The 14,128-nt window shown below is 44.4% G+C and overlaps 1 protein-coding gene across 10 annotated transcripts in view; it reads left to right on the top strand.

Annotated features, from left to right (window-relative positions):
• Positions 1-14,128, top strand: part of BAZ1A (bromodomain adjacent to zinc finger domain 1A) — a 228,291-nt gene that overhangs the window by 87,278 nt on the left and 126,885 nt on the right. For 4 of the 10 annotated variants that reach the window (XM_031669145.1, XM_031669148.1, XM_031669146.1 and 1 more), the window contains one exon: positions 12,523-12,693. In XM_031669145.1, the coding sequence (XP_031525005.1) occupies positions 12,581-12,693 (113 nt within the window). In that variant the 5' untranslated portion in view covers positions 12,523-12,580. Of the gene's footprint in view, positions 1-11,555; positions 12,066-12,522; positions 12,694-14,128 lie in introns of those variants that run through there. The other 6 variants (XM_031669143.1, XM_031669151.1, XM_031669152.1 and 3 more) reach the window with 4 other exon arrangements.

Consider the following 14,128-nt stretch of genomic DNA (forward strand, 5'->3'; position numbering starts at 1 on the left):
AGGTTGGAGGCTTGAGAAAAATGAAAAGAAGTTCGGAAAACCTGTTATAGGGTGTTCAATAGAATGTCAATACGAGATGATGTAAAAGGAGTTTCGAGTGTCAGCAAAGGCCCCTAAGATTAGAGAGCACATTCTTGTACTATCTAACAATGATCAACCCAGAAGAAGGAATGGAGAAAACAAATGCTGGTGGTTACCCAGTGGCTCAGTGAGGTATTCTTCTGAGTGCCGAGGAGGGTCTTGAGTGTCTTGGTACTTGAGCTGGGTGCCTGAATAGAGGGAAGAGTATAAAGAAATGTATTTGTTCAGCAAATAATTACCTACTATATATCCATCAACTCTAGTAGATTTTGTTATCACATTTCTGGAAACAATCCCCTATAGACTGAATTTTGATTTCTCTTTGGTTTTTTGTTTGTTTGTTTTGTTTTTTGTTGTTGTTTGAGTCAGGGTCTTGCTCTGTCACCCAGTCTGGAGTGCAGTGACACAATCTCGGCTCACTGCAACCTCCACCTCCCTGGTTCAAGTGATTCTCCTGCCTCAGCCTCCCAAGTAGCTGGGATACAGGTGAGTGCCACCAAACCTGGCTAATTTTTGTATTTTTAGTAGAGGCGGGTTTCGCCATGTTGGTCAGGCTGGTCTCGAACTCCTGACCTCAGGCGATCCACCCACTTTGGCCTCCTAAAGTACTACAGGCAAGAGCCACTGTGCCCGGCCTGATTTCTCTTTTGATTTCAGAGCCTTGTCTTCCAGCTGCCTACAGGGCAGGTCTGATTTGATGCTTCATATCTAAAACTGAATGCTTCATGTCCCTCCTGAACCTAATTTAATATCTTGTTACCCCATTTCTGTTCATGATGTTATTATCTTTCTGGTCTCCCAAGCCTGAAACCTTTGAATCATCTCAGACTTTTCCTCTCTCTTCCTTAGTGTATCATCAAATTATGTCACCAAATATTTCCTCTGAAATATTTCTCCTGACTTTTCTTCCTTCCATTGTCAAGGCAATAATTCAGGCTTCCTTTCACTTCGTGCTTGTACTTCTATGCCTTCTCAATAAGTTTTCCTATCTCCAGGCACTACCCAGGCCAGTCAATCTTACACACCACTCCCTCCCAGATTAATCTTTATAAAATGTCAGTTTGGGGTGTCACTCATCATCTCAAAAATCTTCTAGGAACTGTGGCAGAGTCCTCAAGGAAAGAACAAGACCCCAGAGGAGCTCATATTCCAATGAGAATGGAGGCAATTAATGTTGTGAGGAAGAGATGTTGATTTAGGGAAGGCCTCCCTGAGGAATGACAAGAGAAGAGAATAGATGAGAGGAAGCTGGGAAATACCAGGCTTTAGGGAATAGATTGAGGGAGAAGAGGTGATGCCAAGGAGACTCAGCACAGTTCAGGGAGTAGGAGGAGAATCAGGACAATCTGTATCACAGAGACCAAGGTAGGACAGGATGCCAAGGAGCAGATTGAGTGACTAAGGTGGACTCTTTCCTGGAGAAGAGTTCTTTGGATTTGTCAATTAGGGTGTCAGAATCAAGAGCAGCTTCGGGGGATGTAGGGAGTAGAAAGGCTATAGTGAGTTGGAAAATAAGGAGAAATAAAGAACACAGATTTCCTTCTTAAAATGTTGGTTGAGAACAGAAACAGTGCTGAGGATTGCAATTAAATAGGCCTACACTAGTTTACAGCCTAAGGGCAGAGATCTTAGAGGTGAAGGAGAGGTTGATATGAGTTAGAGGAAAACTGACTGATGGAGCAAGATCCCTAAAGAGATCTGAGGAGATAGAATCCAATCAGGAAAAAAGTCTTTGTCCATTTATAATCATCTTCTTACTATATACATGCAAATTTTGTATATATGTTATGGTTGTATATGGCTAAGGTAATAGTGTATTATGAAATGACTAGATGAATTTTTGCAGCTTGAAGGGGGCTCTAGAAGCTGGAAGACCTTCTAGAGACTTGGTGTGTGGCCCCCTTTCTTTTTCAGAAGGAGCAATGTCACATCTCTGACTTTTCTTCAACCATCCCATCTCTCTCTAACCATAGTCAGGAAATGTTCTCCACTTTCAAGGATTTTTGTGATTAGATTGGGTCCACCTGGGTAATACAGGCTACTCTCTCTATCTCAAAGTTCTTTTTTCTTTTTTTTTTTTTTTTTTTTTGAGGCAGAGTCTGTCTCTGTCACCCAGTCTGGAGTGCAGTGACACAATCTCGGCTCACTGCAACCTCCACCTCCCTGGTTCAAGTGATTCTCCTGCCTCAGCCTCCCAAGTAGGTGAGATTACAGGCACATGCCACCATGCCCAGCTAGTTTTTGTATTTTTATTTTATTTTATTTTATTTCATTTTTTGAGACAGAGTCTCACTCTGTCGCCCAGGCTAGAGTGCAGTGGCTTAATGTCTGCTCACTGCAACCTCCGCCTCCCGTGTTCAAGCGATTCTCCTGCCTCAGCCTCCCAAGCAGCTGGGATTACAGGCGCCCACCACCACGCCCAGCTAATTTTTGCATTTTTAGTAGAGACAGGGTTTCACCATGTTGGCCAGGATGGTCTCGAACTCCTGACCTCATGATCCACCCGCCTCAGCCTCCCAAAGTGCTGGGATTACAGGCATGAGCCACCATGCCCGGCCTTTGTATTTTTAGTAGAGATGGGGTTTCACCATGTTGCCCAGGATGGTCTTGATCTCCTGACCTCATGATCTGCCCACCTCGGCCTCCCAAAGTGCTGGGATTACAAGTGTGAGCCACCGTGCCCGGCCTTAAAGTTCTTAAGCTTAATCACATCTGCAAGTTTCTTTTGCCATGTAAGTTAACATATTCACAGGTTATGGGTATTAGGATGTGGACATCTCTGAAGGCTGTTATTCTGCCTGCTACACTGGAACTGAGTGTGAAGTCCTTATATTAAGAGGAGAGTTTGAAATGGGTAAAAGAGGGGCCAGGTGTGGTGGCTCATGCCTGTAATCCCAGCACTTTGGGATGCCAAAGCAGGCGGATCATGAGGTCAGGAGTTCGAGACCAGCCTGACCAACATGATGAAACCCTGTCTCTACTAAAAATACAAAAATTAGTCGGGTGTGGTGGCACACAGCTGTAATCCCAGCTGCTCAGGAGGCTGAGGCAGGAGAATCACTTGAACCCAGGAGGCAGAGGTTGCAGTGAGCCGAGATCATGCCACTGCCTGGGCAACAGAATGGGCAACAGAATGAGACTCTGTCTCAAAAAAAAAAAAAAAAAAAAAAAGAAAGAAAACGAAAAGAAAAGAAATGGGAAAAAGAAAGGTGCTTAGTAAAGAGAAATTTGGTTTTTGTACTTGAATCGGGCAAGACGCTTATTCTGGTAGATAAACTGGCTCCTAGGGGCCATGAATGTGGTGTCTACATGCTGAGAAGTGATTGAGAAACAGTTTACTGGTAGCTTGAAATGAAATGATCTTTTTTCAGCTGAAAAAAAATTTCAGTTGTGGTAAGGAAATGAGATGGTGTTTCAACACAAACTTTTTTTTTTTTTCTTTTTTTTTTGAGTTAGTGATGGAGTCTCGCTTTGTGGCACAAGCTGGCCTTGAACTCCTGGCCTCAAGCGATCCTCTTACCTTGGCCTCCCAAAATGTTAGGATTATAGGCGTGGACCACCACACCCAGGCCAAACATTTGAATTAGAGAAAATAGAGCGGTTATTATGACTTCTGGCTTCCAGGTATAATGATGGCAACAAAAAAAGGAGAAAATCCTAAATGTTTTTATTTTATAGGAACCTGTAGCATTAGCACGTTTTACCAGGAACTCTTAGGTTAGAATTTAGCAAAAATACTTTCAGACCTGGGTTCTGAATTCTATCTTAGTTCTATCTCTCCTTCCATAATGGCCAGGTAGTCTGTGGATACAGGCATTGCAACGTGAGGACTCTTCTTCGTAAAGCACATTGTAAGTTATTGCAGTCAAAACAGTTTTTATGTCTGATTATTCCTTATATGTCTTATTTTTTAAAACAATAATAAATCTATCTGGTTGAACATAGTATGATTTGTTTTGTAAATTGGTAAATAACTATAAATGTAGATAATCTAGATAGAATTTTTCAGAAATGTGTAATCTAAATTCTATTTCAGGTTAAGATGAAAGCAGCTATCTGACTCTATTTCTCTCACTATAATCAAATTAAATTTGTAATTTATATATCCATGTAACCATTCATCCATCCAACAGATATATAGTGTCTTGGGAAAGACACTATGGTAGGCCCTGTAAAATATTTAACACAGACATTTTTTACTATTTGCAGTTCTAAACTTTATATTTCTAATTGTGAAATGAAATATTTTATTACATCAGCTATCTGTCCTGACTTGCCTCTTTACCTTCTAACCTCTGTACCTTTAAATTTTTTATTCATCTGTCAACAGTGAAAAGTTTCTCTATCATCCTTGTCTCCTAGCCACCCCTTTCTCAGAGGCAACCAGTGTGTTATTTTCTTATATATCCTTCCAGATGTATTTTATGTATCAGGCAAATATATATTATATTTTTTAAAAACATACACACTTTTCTGTACCTTGTGTGTGTGTTTTTTTTACTTCTTTCTTTCTTTCTTCCTTCTTTTTTTTTGAGACAGAATCTTGCTCTGTCGCCCACGCTGGAGTGTATTGGTGTAATCTTGGCTCACTGCCACCTCCACCTCCTAGGGTCAAGTGATTCTCCTGCCTCAGCCTTCTGAGTAGCTGGGACTACAGGCACGCGCCACCATGCCCAGCTCATTTTTGTATTTTTGGTAGAGATAGTGTTTCGCCATGCTGGCCAGGCTGATCTCAAACTCCTGACCTCATGATCCACCTGCCTCAGCCTCCCAAAGTGCTGGGATTGCAGGCGTGAGCCACCATACCTGGCCTTTCAGTGTAGTTTTAATTTACACTTTTCTTGTTACTAAAAATCTTTTTATTTTTATTGTTAAGGCAGGGTCTCATTCTCTCTCTCAGGCCGGAGTGCAGTGGTGTGATCTCAGCTCACTGCAACCTCCACCTCCCGGGTTCAAGTGATTTTTCCACCCTCAGCCTCCCAAGTAGCTGGTACTACAGGCATACGCCACCACGCCTGGTTAATTTTTGTATTTTTAGTAGAGACAGGGTTTCAACATGTTGGCCAGGCTGGTCTCAAACTCCGGACCTCAAGTGATCTGTCCACCTCAGCCTCCCAAAGTGTTTTTTATGTTTGAAAAGTCATTTGTGCTTTCTTTTCTGTTTCTCTTGGGTTATTGTGATTTATTATTATTATTTATGGGAGCTCTTTATATATTAGGGAAATTAGCCCTTTGTCAGTGAGTTACAAATGTTTTTTTCCCCAACTTGCTATTGTCTTTCAACTTTGTGGTAGCTTTTTGTTGTTGTTGCTGTTTTTTGAGGCAGAGTCTTGCTCTGTTGCCCAGGCTGAAGTGCAGTGACACGATCTCTGCTCACTGCAACTTCTGCCTCCCAGGTTTAAGTGATTCTCGTGCCTCAGTCTCCCTGAGTAGTTGGGATTACAGGAGCCCACCACCAAGCCTGGCTAATTTTTGTATTTTTAGTAGAGACAGCATTTTACCATGTTGGCTAGGCTGATTTTGAACTCCTGACCTCAGGTGATCCACCCACCTCGGCCTCCCAAAGTGCTGGGATTACAGGTGTGAGCCACTGTGCCTGGCCTGTGTTAACTTTTATATGCGGAACTTTATTATTTTATTTTTATTTTATTTTTGAGACAGGGTCTCATTCTGTTGCCCAGGCTGGAGTGCAGTGGTGAGATCCTGGCTCACTGCAGCCTCAACCTCCTGGGCCCAAGTGATCCTCCCACCTCAGACCCCTGAGTAGCTGGGACCACAGGCATGTGCCACCATACCTGGCTAATTTTTGTGTTTCAGTAGAGATGGGATTTCATCATGTTGCCCAGGCTGGTCTTGAACTCCTGTGCTCAAGTGATCCACCTGCCTCAGCCTCCCAAAGTACTGGGATTATAGGCATGAGTCACTGAGCCCAGCCTAAGTTTTTATTTTGTAGAATTATATATTGTGTATTTTCTCTTATAAGTAGACTTTCCTTATTTTGAGAGAATTTTTTTTTTAATCTTCCATGGTTTTCGTTAGTACTTTTATGATTAACAAACCTTAATCATTACAAGTTCTAAATTGTTCAGTGGACAGTATCGAGTTCCCTGTTTCAGTTTATATCTGAGCTAGATTAGCAAGTCAGTCCTATGGAAATATAGAATAGTAGTAAGAAACTTGGATTCCGGAGTTGATAAGACTTGAATTCAGGTGTTCCTGTTTCTGAACTGTATGGTTTGGGGCATGCTACTTAATTAACCTCTCAGAGCCTCACTGGCTTCATCTGTAAAATGGTGATAAGTACGTCTTAGTTTGAGGTGAAAATTGCACGAGATGAGATGATTCCCTTAAAACCCTTAGCACAATCCTTGACGAGTTGAAAACATTCATTAAATGTAAAGTATTACTGTGATAAAGATGATGACCATAGACTACTCTCTCAACTTTTACTACCATCCCATAATTCATGACTCTAATCAGAAGGGGTTGAATAAAAAGATGTATTCCCAATGTGCTCACATTACCACTTCAACATCAACAGTCCGAGCACAGTAATTCTCAACCTTGGAAGTCCATTAAATTACCTGAGTAGATTTTTAAACTCCCAGTGCCTGGGTCTCTATCCCAGAGACCTGGGGCCTGGATATGGCCCAAGCGTCAGTATTTTTCAAAAACCCTTCAGGTGATTCCAATGGGCAGCCAAGTTCTAGAACCACTATTCTAACACTAGGCCAGTGGTTTCAGATACAAAGGAAAATACATTCATTGCTTCTAAATAACAGTACTGTATATAGAAATCTTTTATGGGTAAAATGCCATGAATTCATTAGAAAGACATTGAAAAGAACATAGAAGACTTGAGACAAATGTTAGAGATACGTGAGAAAAGGAATTACAAAACTAAAGATGTTCCTTGTGTATATTTGTAAGGCATCTTTCTCAGAAAAGCTTAGGGCAGCTCTACTGTAAGTACTTTTATAATATTGCTAAGAGGTAAGGGAAATGAAAGTTTCTATCTGTTAGATGCGTTAATGGAAGCATGGTGATAGGTCTCATGTCAGCCGTCTAATTAGACAAATTTATGTTTTTGTTTTTTTTTTTTTTTTTTTTAGACGGAGTCTCACTCTGTCGCCCAGGCTGGAGTGCAATGGCACGATCTCAGCTCATTGCAACCTTCACCTTCCGGGTTCATGCGATTCTCCTGCCTCAGCTTCCCGAGTAGCTGGGATTACAGGCGCATACCACCACGCCCAGCTAATTTTTGTACTTTTAGTAGAGACGGGGTTTCACCATGTTGGCCAGGCTTGTCTTGAACTCCTGACCTCAGGTGATCTGCCCGCCCCAGCCTTCCAAAGTGCTGGGATTACAGGCGTGAGTAGCCGCACCCAGCCTATGATTTTTATTACCCCATTGCTTTCCTGGATGATTCTCAAAAATAATTATTTCTTTACTTTTTATTTTTTAATGTTAAAGACACAGCTGCAACAAAAATAATTATTTCTAATCATCAGTAATATAGCTTATCCCTATATGAGCACTTTAAGAAGGATGTATAATGGTATTTTAGCTCATTAATGGGGTGGGAGTAGGGTATATAAGAAAATTAGCTATTATCGAATCCAAAGAAAGGGCAGTGTGGTCTAAAGAGACTGACTGGACAAGGAGACTCAGGAGGCCTGGATTCCAGTTCCTCAGCGTCAATTTCCTCAGGTGCAAAATGGAAGAATTAACAGAGTTCCCAAAGGTTTCTTTCAGGTGTAAGTGATTACTGTCTCACTAAACCACCTAAGTATAAAGGCTTTCTTATGTTAATCAGTCAATATTAATAGAAGCTGCAGGAAAATTGTTCTAGCTCCAACTTTAAAAACTTATATTACGGGCCAGATGCGGTGGCTCATGCCTGTAATCCCAGCACTTTGGGAGGCCAAGGTGAGTGGATCACCTGAGATCAGGAGTTCGAGAGCAGCCTGGCCAACATGGGGAAACCCCGTCTCTACTTAAAATACAAAAATTAGCTGGGTGTGGTGGGAGGCGCCTGTAATCCCAGCTACTCAGGAGGCTGAGTCAGGAGAATCACTTGAACGCAGTAGGCGGAGGTTGTGTGAGCTGAGATTGTGCCACTGCACCCCAGCCTGGGTGATAGAGCAAGAGTCTGTCTCAAAAATAAAAAATAAAACTTAAATTCCAGTCTTTTTTTTTTTTCTTTTTTAATGGAGTTTTGCTCTTGTTGCTCAGGCTGGAGTGCAATGGCATGATGTTGGCTCACTGCAACTTCTGCCTCCCGGGTTCAAGTGATTCTCCTACTTCAGCCTCCCAAGTAGCTGGGATTACAGGTGTGTGCCACCACGCCCAGCTAATTTTGTATTTTTAGTAGAGACGAGGTTTCACCATGTTGGTCAGGCTTGTCTTGAACTCCTGACCTCGAGTGATCCACCTGCCTCATCCTCCCAAAGTGCTGGCATTACAGGTGTGAGCCACTTGGCCTGGCCCATAGTCTTATTTTGTCTTTACTTCTAAGGCAGTATGTGTCTCCAAATTGATATTTTAATCAAATATGTCTTGATAGTATTATATTAATATATGTCCTGCCTAACTAGAATATTCACATTTTACATGTCTTCATGCTGAAGGATGACTAATGGAGATTGATGGGGTTGTCTCTTGACACTGGTGAGGATATGTTGGAGCATGAGTTCTCTGTTGCCCTTCAAATCATGCCCTGTGGATGACTTCATTTAGGACTGATCCTAGGGTTTTCCTTCTACATTTTATTCTAATCTTTTCTACTTCTCTTTTTGCATTATATTATTCATGATCATCAGGATTCACATAATTCTTGTATTGGTTGTATTTGCATTGTCTCTTTCCTATAAGATTATACATTTTTTGAAGCCAGGATACATTTATTTACATTGTATCCCTTACATGAGCTAGTACAGTGTCTTGGCACACAAAAGGAGCTTGACAAATGTTTCATTAAACTGTTAAAAATTAAATAATTTTAATATCATTGCTTTCTCTTTTTTTGTGCCACTTTAGCTTTCAGTTTCCTTGACAATATTTCCAAAAAAATTTTTTACACCAAGTCCTATGTTATGACAGGATTCTTTAACTACTTTCTGAATACAGCAATGAGCTTTTTATTCTCAAAAGCCAAGAAGTAGTAATTAGCAAAGCAGGGAAGAAATCATGATGCCAAAATGCAGAAGTAGATCATAAATTAGGTAAACTTTTAGTTGTGAAGGCGTAGAATACTTTAAATGTTATTTCATGAGGTAGTTTAGGTAGTCTATTCATTTGATTATTATAAACACATTAAAACTAAACTTTTGAACATGTTAATTATAATTTTCTAAACTTACATTGTTCTGAAATAACAATGAACAACCGTATTTCATTAAATGTCACAAATCATTAAAATAAACCCTATGTATATAATTCAGAGAAATGAGTTATGACAGTATTGAAATTTGAGTATGATTGTGAGAAAACTGAGTATGATAGCTTTTGATGGAATAAAATTTTAAGCTAGTATAAGAAAAAATCCAACTTAAATATTTGTATTTAATAATAAAATAACGACTTTAGATCATGATTTGAATGACTTATTGAACAGTAAGATCTAGTAAATATAAATACTGAAGTATTCAGAAAGAATTTCGTCTTTATTTAGCTTAACTGTTAAGTTGGGATTTTGAGTTGTGGGGTGATGCTTCAATATAGGTTAAAAATTATCCATTCTCCCAGTCCCCCTTTTGAGTTTACCTTTATGGGCTCTAAATTTTTCACCTGATAGAGCAATAAAAATACTTCCTTCTTTTTTTTTGAGCCGGAGTCTCTGTCTCCCAGGTGGGAGTGCAGTGGCGCCATCTCGGATAACTGCAACCTCCGCCTCCCGGGTTCAAGCGATTCTCCTGCCTCAGCCTCCCGAGCAGCTGGGATTACAGGCACCCACTGCCATGCCCAGCTAATTTTTGTACTTTTAGTAGAGACGGGGTTTCACCACGTTGGCCAGCATGGTCTCGACCTCCTAACCTCATGATCTGCCCGCCTCGGCCTCCCAAAGTGTTGGGATTACAGGCATGAGCCAGCGCGCCCGGCCTAATAAATACTTTCTAGGCAGGGAATTCTAACTTGTCACTCAGTATACTAGTTGGAGACAGGTTTAAAACCCCAAATCTTGGCCGGGCGCCGTGGCTCACGCCTGTAATCTCAGCACGTTGGGAGGCCGAGGCGGGCGGATCACCTGAGATCAGGAGGTTGAGAACACCCTGGCCAACGTGGCGAAACCCCGTTTCTATTAAAAATACAAAAATTAGCTGGGCGTGGTGGTGTGCCCCTCTAATCCCAGCTACTCCGGAGGCTGAGGAAGGAGGATCGCTTGAACTCAGGAGGCAGAGGTTGCAGTGAGACGAGATCTCGCCATCGCACTCCAGCCTAGGGCACAGAGTGAGACTGTCTCCAAAGATAGAAAAGAAAAGAAAAATAATCAAAGCTGTAAACTCTTATTTGAAGAGTTTATCGATACTAAAGTATATACTTACTACTTAGTGAGAGCATTTCTAACTTCTGTGACTTCTGTATAGTAAGGTGCATTAATAGTATTAATGAATTTTAAAACACCCAAAGAATAACGCCTTTCACAAATGTTTATTTTGTTAGGTGTATGAACAATTAAAACCAGCCTGAAAGATAAAAAAGTAACTCTTGATTTAGATTTCTTCCATTTTCTGCTCCAAAGTACAAATGAACTTAAATTTGAAGTTATAAAACGGATCCCACATTGTTTCTGTAATTATCATTTCGCAGTATTGGTAATAGGAATAACGTCTTTGTCAAATAACGGTTCTTAAAACTAACTTTGTCGAATAACCGTTTTTAAAACTAACTTTTAGCTTCATTCTTTCATATTAATTTCAAATAAGCAAATGTTAAGGACAGTATCAAAAAAGACTTTAAAACACATCCAGTGAACGTTCTGAGTCACTTCTAGTTTCGAAAATTGTATTGAATTCCAAGGTCACATGTATTATGTACATTAAAATTGTTTCCCTAAATAAAAATTACTGATATGGGAAAGTTGCTTTAGGGGAATTTTCGCTAGTAAATCCATAATCCTTAAAATTCTAATTGAATTAAACATTGATACTTTGCAAATATTTACAGCATTGTAAATATTACTTTTTAAAGGTGTGTTAGTTTCAAGAATGTTGGGGTCCTACAAGCATGGTGACACTTTGTAACACATTTTTTTTTTTTGGTCTTTTCCTCTGCTCTCTAAACCTTTTAATTGCCATAAGTATTAAATAGAACTGATGTCAAGGTATCTTCTAGTTCAAGACGGATGTTTACTAAACATGCAAAGTATTTTTAGAGATACGGATTCTAATTTGGAAGAAGAAAAATAGCAACAAATTTTCTTATTCATTTCTTTTCTCATCTTTAAAATACAAGTTAAATCGTAATTGGAATCCCTTTTCCCATCGTGTAGTCAAGCGTCGGTGGCAGACTTCAAGGATTTACTTTGTTAGCCATGTGTTTATGAACCGCCAGCGCTTTCCCTAGATCTTTTGGCTGATAATCTCAAACATGGAGGATGCTTCTGAATCTTCACGAGGGGTTGCTCCATTAATTAATAATGTAGCTCTCCCAGGCTCTCCGCTGTCTCTTCCTGTATCAGTGACAGGCTGTAAAAGTCATCGAGTAGCCAATAAAAAGGTAGAAGCGAGGAGTGAAAAGCTCCTCCCAACAGCTCTTCCTCCTTCAGAGCCGAAAGTAGATCAGAAACTTCCCAGGAGCTCCGAGAGGCGGGGAAGTGGCGGTGGGACGCAATTCCCCGCGCGGAGTCGGGCAGTGGCAGCGGGAGAAGTGGCGGCCAGGGGCGCGGCGGGGCCGGAGAGAGGCGGTCCCCTGGGAGGACGGGGTCTCCCCTCGTTGCCTTTGTAGTGGAGAAGGTGGACAAGTGGCAGTCGGCGTGCTCGCAGGTGAGGGTCGCTCGGGAGCCGGCCGGGAAGTGGAGGCAAGCCGGGAACAAAGCGGAGCGGCGCCGGGGTCCGCCCGCGGCGAGCGCCCTGGCCGGCCGGCCGGCTGCGCGCCGAGCACGTTGTGAGCCTGGCGGCGGCGGCGGCGGGCGTGGAGCCGGCGCTGGGGGAGGGGGCCGCCGCCGCCGCTCCCGCACTGCCCCCCGCGGCGGGGCGTCCTGCCCCATTGTGAGCCAGCGGCTGGGCGAGAGGAGGCAGGACGCGCTCGGGGGGCAGGGGCGGCGGCGGCTCCGCTCGCTCGACGCCCGGGCAGCGGCAGGAACGAACTCGGCTCCGGTAGCGGCCGCGGCGCGTCAGTCACACAAAAGGCAGCCGAGCTTCTCCCGGCGCGCGGACCGGCCCACGCTGCCGCCGAGCGCTCCCCACCTTACCGGCTTTCCTTTCCCTCCAATTTTGATAGGGAAGCGGGGCCGGCGCGGGCGGCCGAGGGTCTGGGCGAGCCCGCGGGCGGACGGGAGATGCCGCTGCTACACCGAAAGCCGTTTGTGAGACAGAAGCCGCCCGCGGACCTACGGCCCGACGAGGAAGTTTTCTACTGTAAAGTCACCAACGAGATCTTCCGCCACTACGAGTAAGAGCCGGGCAGGGTGCGGGGCCGCGGGGGGTGTGGGGACTCCCTCCCCAGCGCCCTTTTGTCTCTCTCCTTTTCCTCGCCCTGGGCTTCTGGCGGGGCGACTTGAAAGTGACGGGTGGCCCCGGGCCCGCGGTTCTCTGCCTCCTAGCCTCCACTTGGAGAACGCGCTGGGCCAACTGGCGGCGGCGCGCGTGGGGAACGCGGGTTGGTCGTGGCGGAGGAGGCTGGGGTCCCCGGCCGGCCTCGGGGACCGCTCTTAGCCTCTGCTGTCGCCCTCCCGCCCTCCTGGCCGCGGGGCGGCGGAAACTCCCCGCCTTGCCCCTCCCCGCCGCGGCCACACGCGCACTCCGGGGCCAGTTCCGGGATCCCCTCCCGGCGGCCGAGGGGATCCCCGCTAGGGTCAGCGACGTGGGGCCGCAGTCCATGGGTCGGGGGAGGGAATTCCTGCCCCGGTGGGCAGGAAACGGCTGGGCTGGGCTTCGTTTTCTCAGTCGGGAGTGGGGTCTGACGTTGGAGCTGCCTGGGGTAGGGGAGAGGAGCGGAGTTGAGACTCGTTCTAGAAGGGAAGGAGGGAGCGTCCCTGCGGGCCAGAGGTGGAGGACGCGGGACGCGAGAGCCTCCGCAGGCGGCCTCCCGTCCGGCGCTGCTAGGCCTCGGAGTGCGACGGGAGCCGCGCTCTCTGTCACCGCCTCTTCTTGGTGACTAACTCTCGTCTCCGGGGAACTCAGCGTCTCCGCCCCCGGGAGATCAGTGAGGAAGAAGTCGCGGCTGGGCAAGGGGAAGAGGAAGGGGGAAGAAGCAGGGCCTTAGGCGCCCCTCGTTTTCACTTTCGCGTAGCCGGGAGCGCGTTGGAGGGTGTTGGGGGAGGGGGTTAAGACAAGTTCAACTCCAGACTCAGCCAGGCGCCGCTTTATCCCCCTGCGCATGTGGGCTGCCTGACATGTGCCACTCGCTATTGTTTTGATAAGAACGCGGAGCTGCTGCTGGTGTAGTTTCAGCTCCTACATTTTCAGCCCGTCGCTTAATTTATCCCGAGAGATCTGGTCCTGTGACACGGAGCAAGATGGTGTGTTTTAGCGTCTTGTGTTTAAACAGGATCTCTAAGTGAGAACCTGACTTGATCAGTCACTCCAAGAGGGTGATCCTCTCTTTTTCTTATGCTTTATTCTCTCCCCTGAAAAGGAATCCCTTTGTGACTTGGAAACCAAGTGTAATAGCAACCAAGTAACGTCGCGTGTAAGGCACCTTTTCTGAGTGGGGGCTTGACCGAGGGAGGGTTTTGGGCAAACTGCACCTAAGAAATCAATAGTGAGGTTAGGAAAGTTCCTTTGAGCATTTATTTTAAGTAAACGTTTTTCTTCAGTTCCACAGAAAGGGTTTCACGTTAAACATGTTATATCTAGAGAAGTAAATAGAATGCTTTTCATCAGAC

This window comes from Papio anubis, chromosome 7, assembly GCF_008728515.1.
Source record: "Papio anubis isolate 15944 chromosome 7, Panubis1.0, whole genome shotgun sequence".
Classification (NCBI taxonomy): Eukaryota; Metazoa; Chordata; class Mammalia; order Primates; family Cercopithecidae; genus Papio; species Papio anubis.